This window comes from Heterocephalus glaber, unplaced genomic scaffold (genome assembly GCF_053883595.1).
Source record: "Heterocephalus glaber isolate CG9 unplaced genomic scaffold, H.glaber_assembly_v1.0 deba00001781, whole genome shotgun sequence".
Taxonomy (NCBI): domain Eukaryota; kingdom Metazoa; phylum Chordata; class Mammalia; order Rodentia; family Bathyergidae; genus Heterocephalus; species Heterocephalus glaber.
This window is the reverse complement of record NW_028258467.1, coordinates 11,079,130-11,103,393: the sequence shown is the minus strand read 5'-3', so window position 1 is coordinate 11,103,393 and position 24,264 is coordinate 11,079,130. Positions and strand designations below refer to the sequence as shown.

The 24,264-nt window shown below is 46.0% G+C and overlaps 1 protein-coding gene across 1 annotated transcript in view; it reads left to right on the top strand.

Moving 5' to 3' along the window:
* Nucleotides 1–24,264, top strand: part of Tekt5 (tektin 5) — a 63,267-nt gene that overhangs the window by 33,314 nt on the left and 5,689 nt on the right. The window contains 1 exon segment of the mRNA XM_021244289.2: nucleotides 21,833–21,987. Within this exon segment, the coding sequence (XP_021099948.1) occupies nucleotides 21,833–21,987 (155 nt within the window).

Below are 24,264 nucleotides of genomic sequence, written 5' to 3'. Positions count from 1 at the left end.
GAGAAACATTTGCTTCCTTAGAAAGTGCTTATTCTAAAGATATGGGAACCAGTTCCTGGCAGGCAAAAAGACATTAGATGCATTACATAGATGGAGCATTAATATCACTGAATCACACAGGGAGAAAGTTGTTCCTTCTTTGATTCTTCTGCACCATTGTGGGTGGGTGCAAGGTCCTGGGATCCCCTCTCACCTCCTGAACACCCACCCATATCCCTTTACACGGAGAGGCCACCTTGGGCTGAGGACTTTAGGCAGGTGACAGTATCCAGCCAGAGTTAAAATAGCATGCTTTTACTTTTGTCTTGTTTCACGCATTTTTTTCCCCACTTATGGCAAATAGTGCTTGGCTTTTCACTGATAATAGTGATACAAACTTTCATTTTTAAATGCAGTTTTTTGTTCCTTTTTTTTTAAAGTGAATTGATCTGAAGAAAAGGTGATAGTAATGATGTTACCAGGGATACAGGTTATGGCAGAAGTGGTGAGAGTGGTCCTGGAAAATAGCAGCATAGAGCTGCGTGTTCATTACTGCATGTGCAGCTATCACCATGGCACCCGGGGGATTTTGTTAAAACACAGATTCTGGTTGAGCAGGTCCGGATTGGGCCTAAGAATCTGCATTTGGAGCAGGCTCCCTTAGGATGCTGATTCTCTGATAGGGAGTAGCTAGAGTATAGATTATAAAAATGTGTTGGCTTTGACAAACATCTGGGTAAGCAGCTGTCCTCTCCCCTCTCCCCCTCTTTCCCCCTCTTTCCCAGATTCAAAATACTGGAGGAACCAAATCTTTCCAAAGGCAAGCCTCAGTCATTTTAATTCTAATCAGATTTTCTCTTCCCCATCACAAGCCGAGCGTAATCATTCTTCCCTCGAGGGATCAGTCCAGGTCATCTCCTCACATAAATCCTGCCCAATTTGTGCAGATGCAGAAAAACCTCATTTTCCCATTTCGTTGTTCAGAGCTGTGACATCAGGGAGATCATGATGAGGCAGACACACCAGAAACAGCACAATCAGGTTATCAAAGGGATTGGTCAAGCTGGGTGCAGTGACTCATGTCAGCAGTCTGGGAGGCTGAGACAGGGAGATTGCAAGTTTGCACCTAGCATGGACAACTTAATGACTTCGCAAGACCCTGTCTCAAAAGAAAAAAAAGGGGGCCGGGAATACAGCTCAGTGTGAAGGCCCTGAGTTCAGTCCTCAGTACTGCAAAAAGGAGAGAAAGAGAGAGAGAGAAGAGAGAGAGAGGAGAGAGAGAAAAGGTCAATTTCTCCACTTCCTCTTACTGTCTCCTTCTCTGAATAGGCTGAGACTGCAAACAGGAGGACATAGACAGGGTGGGCGGCTGCCAGCGAGTGAACCATTCAGCAGCCAAGGAAGGGACTGGATGATTATTTTCTATGCTAGACTCTCCATAAGCCATGGCCAGTCACAGCTGTAGCTGCTAGTAGTCACTTAGCTACTTAGTGGTAGTAACTAGTACTTAGTCTCCAGCCAGACCCTGCCCCTGGCCTTGTTGCCTATGTCTAGCTGTGTACGCTCACGTCCACTGGATTTCTAAGACGGATCTTAACAGGCTCAGAGCCTGGTTCCAGAATTCTCACCTTCTGGACTGCAGCCATCCAATTCACTGAGCCATCCAATCCCACCCGATGACTTCAATTTCCAGGGACTTCCGGTGAGACAGGCTTCCATTAAGTCCGACTTCCGGGTGCTCAGTCCAGACTTCAGAGTGCACCTGGACAGCTCTGTGTCTCTCTCACCCATGTTGGGGGGTGGGAGGGGAACCCCTGTACAGCTGCATCACTTCTCACCCACTCCCCCCTTTGTCCTCCACCCCGTACCTCCCTCCTCTCCTGCCTGGAGTATTACAGGGGTCTCATTTGCTCCTGAGATCGCCCCGAGCTTTTCCAATTTTAGGGTCAACTGATTACTGGCTGCTACTGTGGAGGACCCTTGATCCTTAAGTAGTCAGCTGGATTGGCAGGAAGTCCAGGTGCTTTAAATTCTTTGGAAAACCTGGGAAGGTTAGTGAGAATGTGTGATGTGCCTGTGGCATTGCTCACCTTGGCCAGCTCAGGTGTTTGCCACCTGCTGCCCTCAGGAAAATTCCTTGGTGCCCCTCTGTGACCCGACCACCCACAGGACACACAGGCATGATAAGTAGTAAATGCCAACCGAGGGACTTAAATCAGAGGATGTTGAACTTGGTCCACATATTATTTGACCTTCACATTTTTCTTTTAGCAGCTTTATTTATATTTGACATATACCTGCACATATTTCAGGTATATGATTTAAGAAATTTTGGCAAAGATCTCATAAAGCTGTCATCTCAACCAAGGTAGTAACCACATGTATCACCCTGGAAGTCCTTTGTGCCCTTTGTGATCTTTGCCTCCTGCCTCTCTCTCCCCATACAGCACCCATCTGTTGAAAGTCACTAGAGATTAGTTTGCCTTTTACTAGAATTGTGTATAAATGGAGACAAACTATGTTCTGTGTGCTCCTTTGTAATATTTCGCTTTTGTCCTTCTGCATAATTTTGAGATTCATAGTTTATTTTTCTAATGGCTTAGCAGTATTACTGCACAGATGTTGTGTTGTGTAGATATACCACATTGCAGGTATTGTACACATAGACTGTGATTCATTTTTCATTCAGGCATTGATGAACATTTAGGTTGTTTCCAATTTGATGCTGTTACAAATAAAGCTGCTATGAAGATCTATTTATGCACATTTGTATATACTCTCCGAGAGTTTTAAAAAATATTTTGGTAAAAAATGGAGATTTCACATAGAAATTTAACACAATTGGTAGCTCTAGCCATTCAGAACCCACGTGTCTCTAGGAAACAGTGGCTAGGGGTTGAGTGTCTGCCCCTTGTCTTTTGATGGCTCAGGCTCCAGGATTTGCCCAGTCCCCGCCACACCTGACAGTAGCCCCCACTACACAATTTGCAGTGTTCCCCCACTCTGGTGGCCCTGTGCACACATTGTGCTTTGTGTCTCAGAGGAAATTTAGGGAAGCAGATGTAGAAAGCAGCCAGGCATGGAAAGAATTTAAACAGACCACAGAGGAGCTGTGAATTTAAACCTTAAAGGCTTCCTTTCAGGTTGAAGTTTCTTGGGGTTTTGACTTCCGAGCAGCCATTAGCCTCAGCAAAACCACCCCTTTCTCAGGAGGGCTGGGTGGAAGGTGTGGCATCTGAGGGGTGAGGGCCAGGCTGCTGATCCAAGGCCCCAAGTGCCAGCTTCCAGCCCCTCTGTTTGTCCAAGGAGGTCTGGAACCCATTGTGGAGTGGGGAATGCATTTGTGCTTTGCAAGCAGTGGATCCCTTCCAGAGCTGGGGCCTTGGCCAAGCTACTGACGGATTCTAAAACTGGCTGGGCCCTGGGAAGTGGAACTGCTGGCCTGCCTCTTGCTCACCAGGCTGTCCCGGAATGCCACCGAGCCCAGGTGAGAGTTCCCTATCCTCCAGTCCCTCTGGCTCTCTGTGATGCCAGTCCAACTCCCTTCCTTCCCTACACAAAGGCATCTGGCCTCAGGCTTCAAACCTTCTAAGGGCTTCTTTTTTTGTTTTCTCTATTGTTATGGAATCCTGTTCCGTAACAGGCTCAGAAGGGGTGCACTTCTGTAACTTGCTCGCTGGAGGCCCTGGGTTCCATCCCCAGCAGCTTGCCCCAGTCCAAGACATTTGTTAAAGGCTGGAGTGAGGCTTCATTTGAAGAAAAATAGGAAATAATTGCATGGATAGTACGTGGTCTGAGAAATATAATGACTAGATGCCTCGTGACTAAAATGTGGGGATCACCAGTGTAACGGTCACCCCGCCTCCGTGCATGATATGTGATTAAAAAGATACAGTACTTGTTTAAATTTTTATAAAATTATTACCGTAAAAGACACACTGCCATTAATCCCCTCAAAATATTCCCCCTCCCTTCAAACACACTAATTCCATCATTCTTGCTGCTTCTGAATGTCTTTAGTTGTGTGGTCATGGCTGCCTCGATGTCCTGAGTCCATTCAAAAGGCTTACCTTTCATGGTCATTTTGACTTTGGGGAAGGAGTCAGCAGCTGCATGGTGCCAGATCTGTGAATAAGGTGGAACAGGACACAGCATGATATTTTTACAAGCCTGCCTTGTGTGTTGGATGGTGCTTCGCAGCAGCAGTCACTGAATTTTGATCACGCCTCACCAAGACACCCACTTGTAGTGTGAAGACACTTGTAAAGACTCTCACTAGTAGTGTAAAGACACTCATAGCTGGCTCGCTGTGGTCATCCTGACTGCCACACTTCAAGAAAACATACCCACACTGCCGTAGTATTTGGCCGAGGGGATAGTCTCATATCCAGAGGCAGCGACGACCAGGTTTCAAAGGCTGTTTTAGCCAGGCACAGTTTTCATCCATGAACTGGCTTTAGAACAACACTTCATTTCTGGCCTCGTGAGATGACCTTCCCTGTGACCTTCTCCATGTGGGCACTCTGTAATGTGTAGTGGTTGCTTACCTCAGTGCCCGCTCTCCCTCTCTAGTGATCCGCATTTCCATAGATGGTGAAACCTGAGTAGTTTTTTAATGTATGGTTCCCAACTTGATGGGACTCCGTGCCCCAGGGCAGTGTGGCAATGTCTGGAGATGTCCTTGACTGCTACGGCCAAGTGAGGGGTGCACCTGGCATCTAGTAGACAGTGGCCAAGGAAGCTGCTAGACATCCTATGCGGCACAGGACACCCCCATGCCAGACAATGATTTGACCCCAAATGTCCTAGGTGCTCAGGCTGAGAAGCTTTGCTGTAAAGGAATTTCATGCTGGGGATGGTGGCACTCACCTATAATCCCAGCACTCAGGGAGTCTGAGGCAGGAGAAGGGCTGAAAAAAAAAAAAAAGAGGAATTTCAGGCACCAGTAAGAAACAGGAGTATTTTAGGGGGCAAGGACCTTCAGAATTCTCAGATCTAGATGAGCCTTGGATTCGAGGACTGTTGCCTGAAGGGGTTGAGTGTCCCTTTTATAAACTACAAGTTTCCAGAAGAGAGAAAAAATAGGGGAGGATGAAAGTGGACAGTGCAGTGATTCTTCAGGGCATCCACGCCACTGGGGTCTGTCCCTTGCCCTGTTCCAGACAGCTGTCCTGTGGATCCTAGGCCCTGGCCTGGGTGTTATGTGGCTTTCAGAGGGTCCTCTGTCTGGCTTCCTGACTTTCAGGCTGTACCTCTTAGGGAAAGGCTCAGGGCCACCTGTGGCTATGGGTCTCTTTGCCTGTTACATGCTATAGTGACGAGAGGAATCAAAGGGTCTTCCAGTGACACATGGGCTCAGGCCTTGTCATTTGCCTGGGTGGTGTGTGCCTGGATAGACCCAGCATGAGGGTCCTTCAGAGCTCAGATGTAGGCCATTCTGAGGCCTGTGCGGTGAGGTGTGGCAGGATAGCTGGGGCTGTGTCACCAGGGGTTGGTCCATAGGGACACTGCACCGAAAGGGTGAGGAGCCAGTGGCATGAGCTGGAAAGGTAGCCGCGAATAGGGGAGGTTGGAGGATCAGACAGGAAGTGCGGGATGCTACTTCCCTTCGCCATGTTCACTTCTGGTAGTGATAGCTGGAAGCCTAGGTGGGCAGCCCCTGGGACTGGGTGCTCCCCTAAGGCAGGAAGACTGTAAGGTGCATCCTGGGCATAGGCCAGGTGTGGAGTGTCCAGTACAGGTATATCCTAGCAGGATCCTGGCTTGTCCCAATTAGAACTTGCCCACCACTGGGTCCTTGATGTTCACCTTCCCCGGGACCTGCCTCTTGGCCTTTCTTGCACTTCCAAGCTTTAACATGAGGTTGTCTCCTCCTGGCCCAGCTTCCCTTCCATTTCCCTGTTTGATGCACAGGGCTGGCTTCAGTTCTGGCTCTGTGACCTCTGTGCCTCTCTGTGCCTCAGTTTCTTCCTCTGTCAAATGGGAGAAGTCACGGTTGGCAAGTATTTGTGAGAATAAGAACACCACATTGGTCACTTAGTAAGTGATGGGTGAATCTTAGCTATACAAATGTTACTGAACCATGGTCCCATTTCTGACCTGGGGGACAAGCAGAATGACTGAAGGCACATGGCACTTGGGTGAGTTTTGGTACCAGTAAGGCAGTGGTGGCAAACCTATGGCATGTATTTGTTTTTCTTTTAAGACAAAAGATGTTACTGTATGAGTTATTTTTTCTAAACTAAAACCTCAGTTTCTCAGGTTAATTGCAGTGTTGGCACTTTGAGATAAATAAGTGGATTCAGGTTGCAGTTTGGGCACTCGTGCTAAAAGGTTCACCATCACTGCAACAAGGGATCTTGGGAAAGTAACTAACCCATCTGAATCTCAGTTTCCTGTCCCTAAGAGAAATAAATGATCCTTCCAGTGGAGAGAAGCATGTGAGAAGGTACAGGCAAGCAGGCCTCTCTTAGGTGCACACTGGGATCTTGAAGATGCCTTCATTTATCTCTAGGCCATTTCATTTAATTGGTTACTATGTGGCCTGCAACATGGCTTTTAAAAGTTCTCTGGGTGAAGCTGGGCATTCTGGAACATGCTTGAAATCCCAGCACTCAGGGAATACTGCAAATTCGAGCCCAGCTTGAAGGACTTAGTGAGACCTTGTCTAAAACAAAACAAACAAAAAGAACTGAAGGTGTAGCTTAGTGTAAAGGCTTTGGGTTCAATTCCCAGCACTTAAAAAAAAATTCCCCGGATGATTCTAATGGGAAGGCAGGATTGAGAACCATAGGTTCTGAGTTCCGACCGGTGGTTAGCAAAGTATGGTCCTTGGGCCAGCAATATCAGTGTCACCAGGGGATTTGTCAGAAATGTAGATGATCAGGTCCTGGACCCACTGAATCAGACACTGTGAGTGGGGCCCAAAGTTCTGTGTTTTGTCAAGCTCTTCGGGTGTATAGTCTCAGCATAGATATGTGACAGATGTTTACTAGTGCCCTCTTCTTCCTTCTCTCCCTGCAGCAGATACGTGCTTACGGATCTTGTGTGGTAGACTCAGCTAGGGACTGGGGATACGATAATGAACAAGAGAGCCAAGATCCCTTATGATCCAGGGGGCACAGCTTAAAGAATAGGTCCACATAATTACAAATTGTGAGTGTTGAGAAGAAGACCTTTGGAGGCCTGAGATGGTGGGTCGCCATGAATCTTCCCAGGACCCCCTTTCTAGCGGTGGGCCTCAACCCCATCTTCAAACCCCTCCCGGACTTTCAGGACCCCTGACCCATACTGCCTCTCAACACTACTGTGTGTAGCAGTCTGGCATTATCTGCCAGACTGAGATTGTGGCTCACATACTCTATCTACCTCCAATAGTGGTTCTCAACCCAGGTGAATTTCCTGCCCAGTGACATTAGCCAATGACTGGAGACATCTTGGGTCATCACACTGTTTGTGGGGAGGCTGGTTGCTGACATAGTGGGTAGAGACCAGGGGTGCTGCTAACCCCCAAATGTCAGGGTGTAAGGCAGAGAAGCAGGTCTGGGACACTCACATCCTGAATTCCCCGCCGGGTTTCTCTGGAACCCCCCTTTCTTCTCTCTTCTTGTTCCTGGGCTTGGCTGAACTTGAAAATCTTCCACTATTTGACCAGAAAAAGGCTTCCAAGGAGCCCATCCCCTTCCCAAGCTGGGGAGTCTGCCCTGGGCCAGGCATTTCCTTGGAAACCCCTTGGCTTTGTGCACTTTGGAAAACAGTAAATTTGCAAGGTTGCACAAAGCATCCAGAAGCCTAAAGCTGGCTAGAACTGCTAAATCCATTTTTCCCCTCCACATCAAAAAAATTTCCTGGCTTTAGAGGCTGTCTCTGCTGTCACAAGACAAGACGCAGGCAGATAGTTTTACATGGCAAACAACCCTGCCAAATGTAGCCCCCCTTGCAGAGCTGTCGGGTAGATTTCTGTTCCTGCCAGAAATGTCCCAGTCACGCTTTTCCTCTGAGCTGAGGTTGACTTAGTCTGAGGCAGACCTGATCATTGCCTTTCACACTCCTTACTTGGTCTGTGACCATCCCCAGTGCTGGCCTCGCCTCTCCACATGCCGGGTGTTTCCAGCTGGTCTCCTACAAGGAGTGGAGGAGCATGGTTGAGTTTGCTTTTCTGCTGCAAATAGGAAGAAGAAAAGACTTCTTAGCCTCACTCTGTGCAGCCAGAATTCTGGGGCCCTTTCCTTCAGTTAACTCATCGTTCCCTCCTAAAACCCTATGGAGAAAGGTTTAATTCTGAGCTGCACTTTACAGGTGAGGAAACTGAGGCCAAGTGACTTGCCTAATGCTCTTCATCTTGCTTAGGGAGCTGAGGGCATAAGTGCCTGTGTGAGTCTGAAACTTTCAGCCAGGAGCCGTGATGTCCACCGGTAGAAGATGAACATCACAGCTCTAGCAGGGAGAGTGAATCTACTCTCTCTCTCTCTCTCTCTCTCTCTCTCTCTTTCATTTTCACAGTACTAGGGATTGAACTCAAGGATTATTTCATTTTATTTATTTTTTAGAGACAATGTTTCACTAGTCACTACATTGCCCAGGTTGGGGTTGAACTTGTGATCCTCCTGCCTCAGCCTTCCAAAGTGCTGGCATTACAGTGTAGGTCACTTTTTTGCTCTATTGGGGTCCTCAGTAGATTGGATGATGCCCACCCACACTGGACATGCCCATGCAGTTCATCAACTCAAATGCCAGTCTTGTCCAGAAGCCGTACCCAGAAATAAGGCTTTACCAGCTGTCCGAGTCTCTCTTGGTCCAGACCAGTGGACACACCATAGAATTAAGCATCACACCCGTACGGTCTCATTTGGTCCTCACAACAACCATGGGGGCAAGTTGTTCTTATGCCAGTTTCACAGCTAGAAAGGGATCTGTAGATGTCGAGTACAGTTTGGCTGAGGCATTGAGAGCTTGCGATCCATGCACAGTCACACAGCAAGTAAGAGCAGGGCCTGAAGTGGGAACCCACATCTGCGACCGTGAGAGGCCGAGAGGAAATGACCTGGCCTGGATGCCTGGCAGGTGGGAGGCTTAGGAGCCCCCTTCGCTCGCTCATCGCACCGTGACTGGCAGGCAGCCCACTGTGTGGGAGCCCGGAGCTGGGGACAGGGAGAGGGAGTGAGGTGGGTCCCGCTCACGCCACCCGCTTCTCAGCCAGGTTTCTGCTCCCAGCCGGGGTGGCAGGGCAGGCTGCCAGATGCAGGATGCCAAGACTCCTCCCATGGGGTGACCGGCCAGGCCCCCACGGCCCGCCTAGCCCCAGGATGAGCCAGGCTGCACCCCAGGAGCCTCTCCCCCTCCCCGTACTTTTCCAGCTCTGTGAGGGACAGAGAGATTAAATAAAGTCCTTGAGATGGAGGCTCTGGGGCCCCAGAAAGCCCCTCAGAGCTGGAGAACCAGACGGAGAGAAGCCAGCTATGAGTGTGTGTGTGTCTGCTCCTGTCTATGAGGGATCACTCTCCCTGGCAGGGACACTTTATAGGATATGTTTGTGAGAGAAACGCGCACACCTTGGGAAGAGCTGGATGTGCCACTGTTGTTCGGAGTATGATTATAAACATGTTTGTGCCTTATCAGTTCTGTGCCAGGGCAGCGAAGGGGTTCCCACACTTGCTTGCTAAGGTTTTTGGGAGCTTCTCTGCCCAGGCCCTATGTAATAGGATGGTCAGAGAAGGCCTTCTAGACATTTTAGCCACAGCCTGAAGGAAGTGGGGGAATGAGCCCTTTGGGCATCTGGGGAGGGGCATCCAAGCAGAGGGGACATCCTGTGCAAAGGCCCTGTGGTGAGAGCATGCTTGGTTTGATGGGAGTGGGTGGGCAGAGTGACTACAAAGGGAGGTGGAGGTGTTTGAGACCAGCACTGTGTGTGTGTGTCTGTGCGCGCACACACACACACCTATGTATAGCAGGCACCTTGAGTCTGGGGCCCCTGAGCTCAGGAGCATGTGCAAACTTGCCCAGGCCCTCCCATCTGAAAGCAGCCTGTACTCTCAGCTTCCTCCCTGCCTGGACAGAGCTCTGCATTGCTGGGCTTTGGTGGGGAGCAGGCATAACTCTGAGCCTAGGGATCTAGTTCCAGATCTTCAAGGTTTGTGGACATAGATTCCCTGACTCCTGAGAAAGCCTGAGCTGACCAGAGTCCCCTCCCCAGTGCCTTTGCTGACGTGCCTGCCATAGCCAGCAGGTCACCCACACGCACAGCTCCCCAACTGCCTCCCACCTCCTCAGCGGGTGCTGGAGGTAGAATGACTCACTTTCCCCCAAGTGGGGCTTCTGCTAGCGCAGACAGCACTGGCTTTCAACGTGTACCCGCACCTGCAGCCATGACCCATCTCCTTCCCCTGAGGCACCTTAATTTTTTTTCTGTATGCCCTGTACCCCTGGTTTTGGTCCTTCACTGGCTTTCAAACCACACTGCAGTCTGGACCCATGAAACCAGAACCTCTGTGGTGTGGGGCCAGGAAGCAGGATTTCCAAAATGCTCCAGGCAATTCCAGTGTGCCACCAAGTTTGGGAACCACTGACCTTTACTATTAGATTATATTTTTTAAATCTCCTCCCCCAAGAAAACCAAATTAAATTATTTTAAAAGGAAATGTTGAATCTCTTAGGGCTGCAGGGAATTTCTCCTTTCCAATCTCTAGGGGAAGTGGCTTCAGCCTTGGCCTGTGGTCATGGCACACACTGCCCCTGCAAAGCCCTTCGCACCCTGCCTTCCTCACCTTGCTGCACCCCCTCTTCTCACATCACACTCATTTCCATTGCTGATATGGATCTCTTGATTTAAATGTGCTCTTACAGATGCATATGGTGTTTTATGTGCATGGGTTTTTAATGCTCTCCACAGGGATTGTGTGATTTTGTGCCTTTTGCATTCTCCTTCCTTGCTTGCACCACTGACAGAGCCACCCCGTGGCCATGCATGTCTGATTCTTTGAATCTAACGCTGCAAGGTCATTTAGCACCTTGTCCAGGTCATGGAGTTTGGTGGCTGCCTGCCAACCACCCACACTACAGGTGGTACTGCATTGAGCATCCTTGGATTCATGTGTCCCCTGGTGGTCCCGTGGGCTGCTTGTGGGAGCCTCTCAGTTCTGCAGCTGCTCTTGCCCCTCCAGGGAGAAGACCAGGTGCTGGAGAGGAACAGAGTCAGGTGGGCCTAAGGCTGGGGCTCACACCTGGATGTGGTCAGCAGGTTGAAGAGGGCTTGACGGGAAGGTAATGGTCTCAATCCTCCATCTGAGATCAGGGAGTGCTGCTAGAACCTTTCCCATAGGACTGGTTTGCTCCTGTAACCATCTGGACCATGAGAGAATCTCGGTGCAGTGCCTAGGCCGGAGCAAGCTTTTGATAAGTGGGATATGTCTGTGTCCCTCTGCAATACCTGCACAGGAATTCCAGAACCAAAGAGGGCCCCCCCTTGGTGGCTGTGTCCCCACCCATGTGCTGCACTCCAAAGGTGCTTAATAAATGTTTAAAAGGAGTTGGAAGGGACTTGAGCCCCTGGGATGCTACGAGAAAGCATCTGTCCCCTTCCCATAGAGCGCTGGTGGGTGTCAGCAGTGTGTTGCATGGAGGAATGAATACCACCAGCACAGGGCTTTCCACGTCCTATGCCCTGCTGCATCCTCTGCCTAGAGCAGTGCTTGCTGCTGGGTAGGCACTCCATGAGCATGTGTTGTCTGTGTAAACCAATGAAGCAGTGATCCACCATGTGAGCCAGTCTCACCCTCCCTCAGATCCAGGCCTTTGTTGAAGCCCCAGGCCAGCCCCTGAGCAGGAGGGCTGGGAGTGGAGGAACAGAGCAAGGAAAGAGAAGAGACAGCCCCAGGTCACTGGCTTCAGGGGCCATCTTGGGGCCCCTTGAAACAGCCCCAGGGAGCTCCTGTGGGTGGGCTGGGCAGGAGCAGGGCTGTCTGGTGCCACTGGCAGCTTCTTTGCATCAGCCACACCTACGGTAATGTCCCTCTCTTCCACCCCCAGCACAATCTCCCTGATGGCGGGGGAGGGACTGATTCCATGACAGCTGGAACATTGGAAAGCATTTGGCATCTCTGTAAGACTTTATTTTCTTCTGGGTCAGGCTGAAGTGCAGCCTAGGGAGCGTTGAGATCCCCCACCGGGCCCCCACCCAAAGGGGGAGGATTCTGAGGAGAGAGGGAGGGTGTCCCCTACTTGCGTGTTTACATATCCCTCACATGGGTAATATTTAACCAGCGTGCAGTCAGAGTCGCTCTGGTTTTGGTGGCTCCCAAGGGCCAGGGGAGGGGCCCATCTTCCTCTTCGGTGGCCTGTGAAGGACTCTGAGGTTCCTTTCTACTCACCAGTTCATATTCTTGAAGGAACAATGCACTGTCTTTCCAGGTTCTTATCTTGAGCTGATAGGGAAGCCATGACTGAAGTATTTTCAAAAACTGTCTTTTAAGCAATTTCTTGGCACCTGTAGGGTATGGGCCCAACATCACTAAAACAATCATCCCCATATCTGTTATGATTTGTGAATATTTTATAGTGTATAAAAAGGGGAAACAACATAACTGTAAAATCCTTAAAAGCAGGAATTGGGTGTCATGCCTGTGGTCCTTACCCCACTGACAAGTGCTGACATAATCATGTGTGTCAGTTTTACCCTATGTTGAAACCTCAGATAAATGTGATCATGTAATTTTAAGGACAGATTGTTGTTAAACTTTAATGTGCGTAAGTATCATTGGGGAGCTGGTTAAAAATCTAGACTTCCACATCTCACTGTGATTCATTCATTCAATTAATGTTTATTGAGCTATTATATCTGTAGAGCTGCCAGAATTAGTAAAAAAAAAAAAAAAATACAAGATACCCAGTTAAACCTGAAAGTCAGATCAACAAGGAATAATTTTTGAGTGTCAACACATCTCCTACAACAGCTGGAACATGTCTTGGTACTCTGGGCTCTTATACCGTAGCAGAGTACCATGGAACAGGTAGCGCATCAACAGTGTAATGTTATTTCTCACAGATTTGGGTGCTGGGAATCCTTTGTGGTTGGGCTCAAGTTAGGGCTCTCTTTTGGGGGGCCAATTCTGACTTCTTGCTGTTTCTTCACATGGTGAAAAGAGGAAGAGGAAGTTGTTTGGCCTCTTCTCAAAAGGGCATTAGATTTCCAAAATGCACCCCCATGACAGTTCATTGAGATTAGGGTTCCAACATGTGACCTTTGGCGCACCCAAACATTTAGTCAAGTCCACTGCAGACAGTACGCTGACATATTCCTTGTTCTTTATCTAAAATTCACTCATCTACATTATCTCATTCACTTTTATAGCTTGTCCACCCCTCAAGTTTGGGTGATGGAATTTTCCAAGTAGGGTTTTACTAGTAGTTTCTCCTTTTTTTTTTCCATTAAGTTTATTGGTACATTTTATGTATACAATATGATGACATTCATCATTGGGAATCTGTACCTTTACATAATATATATTGGTTCTTATTTCTTCCCCATTCCCTTGCCCTCTCTCCAACCCCTCCACCCCTCCCTATTTACAAAGACTTTGTTTCCATTTTTTCCTTTTCTCATATTTTTTTCTTTCCCTTCTTTCCTTTCCCCTACTCCTCCCACTTCCTCTTCCCCTTTAGACCTTTTCTTCCTGTTTCACATTATCTATTCTACATTTTGATTCTTATTTATACTTTCAGTTTCTCACACCAGAGAAACTATTTGGTATTTACACACATGTGTCCTACTTATTTCACTTAAGAGTATGGGCTCGATGTGCCATCTACTTAGCTATAAATTACTCTAGTTTCTCATTCTTTATGGCTGAGTAGTCCATTTTATAAAAAAAAAAAAAAACAAAAAAGCCCCACATCTTCTTTATCCAGTTTCCAGTTGATGGGCAATTGGGCTATTTCTAAGTTTTAGCTATTACAAACTGTGCCACTATATATAAGGGTGCAGATATATTGCTGTGGTATGATTCTTTTAATTCTTTTGGGAAGACACCGAGCAGGGGAATAGCTGGGTCAAATGGGACCTCTAATCCTAGTTTTTTGAGGTATCTCCATATTAATTTCCATAGTGGTTGCACCAGTCTGCACTCCCACCAACAATGGAGAAGGGTTCCTTTCTCCGCACAACCCCACCAGCATTTGTTACTGGTTGGTTTCTTTATAGCAGTGATTCTTTCTGGAGTGAGGTGGAATCTCAGTGTTGTTTTCATCCGCATCTCTCAAATAACCAGTGATTTTGAACATTTTTTCATATGTTTATTTGCTGCTTTTACTTCTTTGTCTGAGACATGTCTATTCTTTTCAGATGCCCATTTTTGAATTGGGTCTTTGGATTTGGGGGATCTGATTTTTTTAGTTCTTTATATATTCTAGATAGTAGTCCTTTGAGGAACAGCTAGTAAAAATTTTTTCCTACATTGTATGTTGTCTCTTAGCTCTGTTGATGGTTTCTCTTACAGTGCAGAAGCTTTTAATAAGATGAGATCCGAGCTGTTGATTGTTTGTGCTAGTTCATGTGCAATTGAGGTTTTTTTCATGAAATCTTTTCCTACACCAGTGTCTTGAAGAGTTCTACCTGACCTCTATTCCAGCTGGTTTAGTCTTTCTGTTTTAATACTTAGATCTTTGATCCACTTCAGTTTTAGTTTAGTGCATGGTGAAAGATATGGGTCTGGTTTTAATCTGTGGCAGGTTGAAATCCATTTTTTCTAGCACCATTTATTAAAGAGGCTATCTTTCCTCCAGTGAGGGTGGTTGGCTCCTTTGTCAAAGATGAGGTGGCTGAGTATGTCTGGAGTTGTGTCTGCATCTTCTAATCTATTCCACTGATCCTTGGGTCTGTTTCTTTGCCAGTACCATGCTGTTTTTATCACAGTGGCTTTGTAGTATAGTTTAATGTTGGGTATTGTGATATCCCTTGTCATGTCTCTGTTGCCTAGAATTGCTTTTGCTATTCTTGATCTCTTCTGGTTCCAAATGAATTTTTGGATTGTTTTATCTAGTTCTGTGAAATATACTGTTGGGATTTCAATTGGGATTGCATTGAATCTATATAGTAGTTTGGGAAGTATGGCCATTTTTACTATATTGGTTCTTCCTACCCAGGAGCAAGGGATGTCTTTCCATTTTCTGATATCAATTTCTTTTTTTCAGAGTCCTGTAGTTTTCAAGATAGAGGTCTTTTATTTCCTTCTTTAGATTGATTCCTAGATATTTCATTTTTTTGGATGCTATTGTGAAAGGAATTATTTCCCCAGTTTCTCTTTCAGTAAGTCAGTTATTTGTGAACAAGAAGGCTATTGATTTTTGAGTGTTGATCTTACATCCAGCTACTCTACTGAATATGTCAATTAAGTCTAGAAGATTTTTAGCAGAGTTTTTTGGGTCTTCTATGTAGAGTATCATATCATCAGCAAATAATGACACCTTAACTTCCTCCTTTCCTATCTTTTTTTTTTTTTTTTTTTTGGTACCAGGGATTGAACTCGGGTCCTTGAGCTTGCACAGCAGGCAGCCAAACCACTGAGCTAAATCCCCGGCCCTCCTTTCCTATCTTTATTCCTTTTATTTCTTTCTCTTGTCTAATTGCTGTGGCTAATGTTTCCAGAACTATATTGAACAGGAGTGGTGATAGTGGACATCCTTCTATTGTTCCTGATTTTAGCATGAAAGCTTTCAGTTTTTGACCATTCAGTATGATATTGGCTATTGGTTTTTCATAGATAGCCCTTATCAGATGGAGATAAAGACCATCTATTCTAATTTTCTTTAGGGTTTTTAATCATGAATGGGTGTTGGATTTTGTTGAATGCTTTTTCTGCATCTATTGAGATGATCATATGGTTTTTGTCCTGGAGTCTGTTAATATACTGTATTACATTTATTGATTTATGTATATTGAACGATCCTTGCATCCCTGGGATGAATCCCACTTGATCAGGGTGTATGTTCTTCTTGATGATCCTCTGTATTTTGTTTGCCAGTACTTATTGAGGATTTTTGCATCTATGCTCATTAGGAAGATTGGCCTATATTCTCTTTTTTGGTTGGGTCTTTCTCTGCTTTGGGAATCAAGGTGATGCTTGCTTCCAGGAATGAATTTGGGAGTATTGCTCCTCTTTCAATTTCATTAAAGAGTTTGAGAAGTAGTGGCATTAACTCTTCCCTAAATTTCTTGTAGAATTCAGAAGTAAAGCCATTAGGACCCAGGCTTTTCTTTGTTGGTAAATTTGTAATTACATTTTCAATTTCACAGATTGAAATTGGGGTGTTTAAAATTTTTTATATCTTCTTTGTTCAGCTTTGGTAATTCATGTGTATCTAGGAATCTGACCATTTCTTTTGTGTTTTCCATTTTATTGGAGTACAGGTTCTCGAAGTAGATCTTGTTGATCCTCTGGATTTCTGCTGGATCTGTTGTGATTTCACCTTTTTCATTCCTAATTGAATGGATTTGAGCCCTTTCTTTCCTTTTTTTGGATAAGGTTTGCTAAGGGTTTGTCGGTTATATTTATTCTTTCGAAGAACCAACTCTTCAATTTGTTGATTTTTTGTATTATTTTCTTAGTCTCCATTGCATTGATTTCTGCTCTGATCTTTATAATTTCCTCCCTTGTGCAAGCTTTGGGTTTGTCTTGCTCTTCTTTTTCTAGGAGCTTGAGGTTTAGCATTAGATTGTTTATTTGAGCTCACTCTGTTTTCTTAGTATGGACATTCACTGCTATGAATTTCCCTCATAGAACTGCTTTCATTGTGTCCCATAGGTTTCTGTATGTTGTATTGGCATTATCATTTAATTGTAGAAACTGTCTAATTTCTTCTTTAATTTCCTCTGTGACCCATTGGATGTTCAGGAGAGTGTTAGTCAATTTCCATGTGTTTCTGAAGTTCTTGTAGTTTCTTATGCTATTGATCTCCAGTTTAATTGCACTATGATCTGATAATATATGGGGGATAACTTCAATTCCTTTGGATTTACTTAAACATATTCTATGAGCTAGCATATGCGGTCTATTTTGGAGAATGAACCGTATGCAGCTGAAAAGAATGTGTATTCTGATTTTGTGGGGTGGAACACTCTATAGGCATCTATTAAGTCCATTTGTTCCAAAGTTTTGTTCAATTCTAGTATTTATTTGTTGTTGATTTTCTGTCTAGATGATCTGTCTGTGACAGTGAAGTATTGAGGTCCCCCACTGCAATTGTATTAGTGTTTATTTGGTTTTTCATGTCCATTAATATTTATTTTAGTTGGGAGCACTAGTATTTGGTGCATATATATTTATTATTGTCATCTCTTCCTCTTGGATTGTCCCCTTTACAAGGATGTAGTGACCTTCTTTGTCTCTCTTAATTAGTTTTGGTTTGAAATTTACCTTGTCTGCAAATAAAATAGCTACCCCTGCTTTTTTCCGGGTTCCTGTTACATGAAGAATTGTTTTCCATCCTTTTACTTTCAGTCTATGAGTTTCTTTTCTTTTCTTTTTTTTTCTTTTTTTTGGTACCAAGGATCGAACTCGGGATCTTGCACTTATGAGGCAGGCGGCAGAACCACTGAGCTAAATCCCTGGTATGAACTTTTTTTTAATTAAATGTGTTTCTTGTATACAGCATATTGTTGGATTTTGCTTCTTAATCCATTCTGCCAGTCTATTTCTTTTGGTTGGTGAATTGAGGCCATTAACATTGATGGTTATAATTGATATGTATTGACTTCTCCTTGTCATGATATTTTCCTGTTGTTGGCTCTTTTTAAAATTTTTTTTCCCTTTCCCTTTAATTTCTTGCCTCGTTGGGCCTCATGGAGTTGTGACCCTTATTATCTTTTTCTAGGATATTGTTTAGAATTGTTTGGAGTGCTGGTTTGGTGTTCATGAAGTTTCTCAGGTGTTCTTTGTTGTGGAAGTATCAAATTTCCCCATCAATTTTGAAAGATAATTTTGCAGGATACAACAATTTAGGTTGGAGTTTATTTTCTTTCAAGGCTTGAACTACTTCACTCCAGGTTCTTCTTGACTTGAGAGTTTGTGTTGAAAAGTTTTCTGTGATTCTGATGGGTTTTCCTTTGTATTTGATTTGTTTCTTTTCTCTAGCTGCTTGTAGGATTTTGTTCTTCTGTTGAGTTTCTGGGATCTTGACTATTACATGTCTAGGTGTACATTTTTTTTGATCATGGCTAGTTGGAGTCTTGTATGCTTCCCTTATTTGTAGGTCAAATTCTTCTCTTCTGCTTGGGAAGTTTTCTGCCATTGCTTCTGTGAACAGTTTTTTTATGTTTTTATTTTCTCCTTCTTTTTCATGGACTACTATCAGTCTTATGTTATTCTTGTTTCCATCATCTAGCAGCTGCTGGATTGATTTGTCATGGTCCCTTACTATTTCTAAGAAATCTCTCTTTTCATGGTCACAATCCTGTCTTCCTTATCTGATATTTGACCTTCACATTAGCTCATTCTGCTGAGAATACTCTCAATGAAGTTTTTCTTTTTGGTTTTTTTTTTTTTTTTTTGGTACCAGGGATCTAACTCGGGACCTTGAGCTTGCAAGGCAGGCAGCAGAACCACTGAGCTAAATCCCTGGCCCTCAATGAAGTTTCTAATCTTTTGGATATCTGTTTGAAACTGTTCCATGGATTCCATTTCTTTCCTATGCTGGGCATTCATGGCTTCCATCATGGTCCTGAGGTCATCCATTTTTTAAATCTATTTTTGTTCTTGAGTCTAATCATGTCTTTCATTATGCTCACCATCTCTGTAGTTATCAGTGAAATTATTTCTGTTTTGAATTTTTCTAGAGCCTCGTTCATCTGTTTTGTTACTTCCTGTGGTATCAGTTCAGGGTGTCCAGGTGGTTAATTATCAGATTTTTTCCACTTTTTTGCCCCCAGAATTTGCCTGTGGTGAGCTGGAAGTATGGCTTTGCACCTTGTTTAAGTGTCCTCTCATTTCTATTTTTGTTGGTGGTGGTGTTTTTTGGTTTAATTCCTGGGCTGATACTTCAATATTGCTTACTCAATAATCAGTATCGTTATTGCTTGTATTTAGAAACCTTATGGTATGATTGCTTCTCAGAGGTGCCTTCCGGGTATAGCTGATCTTTAGGCTTTGAGTCTTTGTTTTTTTTTGGTACTGGGAATCGAACTTGGGACCTTGCGCTTGCAAGGCAAGCGCTGGAACCACTGAGCTAAATCCCCAGCCCATAGGCTTTGAGTCTTTAATGACTGTTAGCCAATCTCATTTTCGGTACACCAGGAAGGACAAATGATTAGATCAATCATGACACCTTAGCCCAAGTGATACAATCAGCATCAACAATAGCATCAAACACAGCTTAGAAAATGACAATTTGTGGTAGCTATTAATCTGTTACCTTAAACCACATGAGCTAGATCAAAATTGAGGACCACCCCAAAATACGTTTGTAGTAAATAAACCCTTCAATATAGCAAATTTACCTTTGGGATGAGGACTTAGAAGGAGTTGGGGAGGGAGGGATAGAGAGGTAGAAGAAGAGGAAAAGGTTAGAAGTGAGGCTAATCAGGACAATCATGCACATTTTTGGAAACTGTTGAAAACAAGAGGAAAAGACAGAGCAAAGGAACAAAGACAAGAACAGAATAAACTAACATCAATAGGGAAGCTAGAAACTGTATTCACCTTCCTATATGAATAATGACAATTGAGAGAAGGAAACAGAGGAAAAACAATCTGAAAATAGGACAGGAACAGAAACAATGAGGGAGAGAAATACAGAACAAGAAGGGAGAGAGAAAAGAAAAGAAAAAAAATACAAATTTTTTAAAAAATAAAAAAAGGCCTCCTTCAGGGTATGTCTCTGCTGTTGTGGTAGACAGCATGGGCAGCAGTGTGCAGATCTAAGTTGATTAGTCTCAGCAAGCCAGCTGTAGTCCACTGAGATTCAGGCTGATTTCTGGCTGCACGGGCCAAGTTGAGGTCCCTGACCTCCTGCAGGATTGAACTCTGCAAGGTTCTACTGCAGGTTCCAGCTGCCCTTCCCCCAAAGCGAGTCAGGGTTCCTATGGGAGGTGCTGATCCCACCAACTTACCAACCATGGTGGTCCAGTGTGCCTTTATTGCAGAAATTTTCCTCACTTTCCCAATGGGCTTCAATTTTCATTGAGGAGCCTCAGAGAGGCCCTCTCTCTGTTGTTCACTTCTGCTGTATCTTCTGGCCCCCCAGTGCCTCTGCAATGCAGATTCAGATACCACTGGTGGGGTCAGGAGAGGCTGGCCTCCACAAGATGGTTCCAGGGCAGTGGGGCAGTGCCAGTCTCTGTGGGAACTACTAGTAGTTTTTTTGAGTGATACTCCTCACTTATCCTACTTACAGAGGAGACACAGTAAGATATACATTGGCTGCCATCTTGTTTCAAGATGGCAAACAATGAAAGTGAACACTTTCTCACAGAACAGCAGGTTAAGCATGAGCAGTAACCCTATTGAGATGGAAGGCAGCTATGGTCACCACTATACCACCAGCACCGCACCCTATTGAGATGGCATTGGTGGAGCTGGTGGGCAGCCTCATTAACTGGTATTGAACCTCTGGGCAAGTGAAACTGAGCTCTTTGTGATGATGGACAATGCCAGCACATCCTTCTGGGGATCAGGGCCATTGTGACAGGATGTCACTTCTATGCTTGGATCCTGTAGGTAAGTATCAGTACAAACCCTGCCCAAAAGAAAGTGCCATCTCACAGCAGAGGGACACAATGAGAAGCAGAGTTGCTCACAGACCCAGGGCTGCTGGGCGACAGTAGGGTGGAGAATGGATGTGCTGTCACCTGCAGACACCACTGGCTTGGTACCGTGCATGGGCTCAGTCCTCAGCAAGCCACGGTAGGCCAGGGCAAGGTCAGCTCCTTCTGGTAGTGACCCAGCCTGGTGTCCCCTTTCTTCCTACTCTCATTTTTTTTGTTTTTTATAATGCAAAATTTTAAACCTGCAGAAGTAGAGAGAATCACATAAAAGACTCCCAGGGACCCAGCACAAATGTCAGTACTTTGCCGATCTTTTCTTGTAACTATTTTCTGATTTTCATTTTATTTTCTATGGAGGCCTAACAGTCTCACAATAGTGTGCGCAGCCTGATGAATTTTAGTGGTGCATTTTCCCTGTGTTCACCTCTGAAACCTGCATTCAGAGAACGTTTCCCTCCCCAACTGGCCCCTTCCTACCCATGCCTCTGATCTGCACTTCCATCAATTTTAGGGCACCATGGTGACATTATAATGAAGGAAAATATTGCTATGGATAAATAGAAAATTTTTTTAAATGCCCTCTCTTTTTCATTTACTGACCTCGTTACTAGGAAAGTAAATTCTAGATTGTAAAAAGGTGTAGAACAACCCACATTAATGCAGCTGAGAATGGCTTTAGAGGTTGTCTATTGTTTTTGAGTTGGATTATGTGTATTAACCTTTCTTCTTGGTGGGAGGGAGATATTAGGAATCAAACCCAGGTCCTCCCACATACTAGACAAGCACTCTACCACTGAGCTATGCCCCTAACCCTACAGGTTATGTATATTTACATAAGAGGCTTCCTCTCTCCTCCCTCCCACTGACCACTGGCCAACTCCACTGGCTACTGGGGATTCAAAACAAAACCAGCCCAGCACATGCCCCTCCCCAGCATCCCAGCATGCACGGTACCTGCTGACCTGAGATGCCTGAAACCACTTCCCAGGGTTGCCCTAGTTGGTGCAGGGTCGGTGTTCAAGGCTGGGTTACCCTCCGCTTCCTCACCCAAGCAGCAGGAAGTCAGAGAGTCCTGGGGTGGTGACAGCCTCACCATCTTCTCAGATGCTGCAGGAGATCTTCCAGACAGAGAACACCATCATGCTGCTGGAGAGGTCCATCATGGCCAAGGAGTGCCCGCTGAAGGTGGCCCAGACGCAGCTGGAGTGCCAGAGCCGGCGCCCTAACGTGGAGCTGTGCAGGGACATCCCACAGTTCAAGTGAGTATGTGTGAGTGGAGACCTGGGGCTCCATGAAGGGCAGGGGTGGGCCTTGAGACCTTGGAGCCTTGGGTCTGAATTACAGAGCCTCCATCAATCAGAACATCCACTCCCATAACAGCACCGTGCTGCGCGGGGCTGGAGTGCTGGGCCCAGCCCAGGCTGTCTCTCTCCACAGCTCCTCTGCCCTGCCAGGTTGGCTCTTGGCAACACATCTTCTCATCTTCTCCTGCTGTCCCCTGAAAGCTAAGGAGATACCAGGTGTGGTAGTACATTCCTGTAAATCCAGCTACTTGGGAGGCTGAGGCAGGAGGATTCCAAGTTGGAGGCCAACCCGGGCAACTTAATGAGACCCTGTGTCAAAATAAAAAATGAAAAGGTGGGCTGGAGATGAGGCTCACTGATAGAGTGCTTGTCTAGCATGTACAAGGGTCTGGGTTCATTCCCCAGCATGAAAAAAAGAAGCTGAGGGGCCATTAGCCTCCCAAGCAGGGACATGGTGTGGGCCCGTGGTTTCTTGTCTTCTCTCTCCAAGCTCCTGAGTAGGAAGTCTTGGCCCTTGCCTTCCTCATTTCCCCACTTCCCTCCTTGTGAAGTTCGAACCGTGAGGGCCTGGGACAGCCGAAACCTTCCCCTGTCAGCTGGACCCTTTCCATCGCACTTAGCAAAGGGGCTGCATCTGTTGGCAACAGAGGCGGCCTGGAAGTTTGAGCTGGCCCAGGAAGGGGTCCGAGAGCATGGGGTAGGGGCTCTGAGCTTGTCCCTGGATATGGAGCCTGCCCCATCTCTGGCGTCCTTGGCTTGTAGGGCTCCACGCCAGGCTCGGCATCCATCTTCACTTGACCTTCTTTCCTGTGTGTGCCTCCGTCTTGAGCCTCCCTGGCCTTTCTCCTGTGAGGAGATCTGCTATTGGATTTAGGACCCACAGTCAATCCAGAATGATCTCATCTTAAGAGCTTACTGACATCTGATTTCCGAATAACACCACACTCACGGCTCAGGGAGTTAGGACTTGGAGACACCTTTCTGAGGGACACTATGAAGCTGCTGCGCCTGGCCATCATGGAAAGCCCTGCCACTCTCCCACCCCTGTGCTTACCCTTTGCAGTTGAGTCTTTACCCAGCAGCCTGCAGGTCCTCCCATTTCATCTTCTTCCACAGCTCCTTAGGACAGTGGGAACAAAAGCTTGCTTTTGTATGTGCTCTTCTCCTTAGAAATCCACTGTCCTTCCCAGCACTTGGAAAGGACAGGAAGATTACAAATTCAAATCCCAACTGGGCACACTCATCTTTACCCTCTGCTCCAAGGTCCCCTCCTGAGAGAGGCCTTTCTGGGGCTTTTGGAAAGTTCTCCAGAGGCAAAGAAGGGGACTGAGGTAGCCTGGCCTTATGCCTGAATTGACCCCAGAGTTGTTCCACCATGAGGCAGGGCCAGCCTTTGGTATCTGAGTCAGTCAGCCATTGGTTGTGGGTTGCTGGGAGGAGCACTCTGATTGGTCAAGAGCCATTATTCCCTGGTGTGTGGACCAGTGAGCCTTAAGGAGCCAACACTCAAAGCTGCTGGTGATGGAGCCCCCATGAGTAATGGAGACTGAGCAAGACTTCAAGAGTCACCAGTGCACCCAACATTCATATCTGAATGAGGCTGGCCCTGTTTGTCACTTGCAAAAACCGTATTTCCAAATAGCCAAAACCCTATTTAAAATACATGTAACAAAAAATTCCTCTTTGTATTGTGGCTAAATATTTCACAGTTTGCACATGCCGCCGCTTTTTGCTCATCCATTCACCTCTCAACAGGAATTGGAGTTGTTTCCACCTGTGGGCCCTGTGAAGAGTGCGGCTGTGAGCATTCATCACCTGCTGATGTGAACACCTGCTTTGAGTCCAGGAGCAGAATCGCCTACCAGTGGTGGTGAACCTATGGCTCGCTTGCCGAAGCGGGCTGTTTGTCATCACTGAAAGCTCTAAAAGGTTCACCATCACTGATAGCCCTACCTCTAACCTTACTGAGGAACCACCAGAGTGTTTCCTATCCTGTTTCATAGTTGGGATCCAGTAGGTCTCCCCAAAGACTCATCGTGTTGAAGGCTTGGTTGCTGCTGGGATTTTTGGAAAGTGACTAGATCACGAGGGCTCTAACTCATTAGAATTATGAGATCATAATTTGAGACATTGTAGGGAGGTGATGGAAACAGATGGGGGCTAGTGAAAGGAAGTGGGTCATGGGAGGGTAACTTCGGGACTGGATCTGGTCCCCAGGCCTTCTCTCTGGCT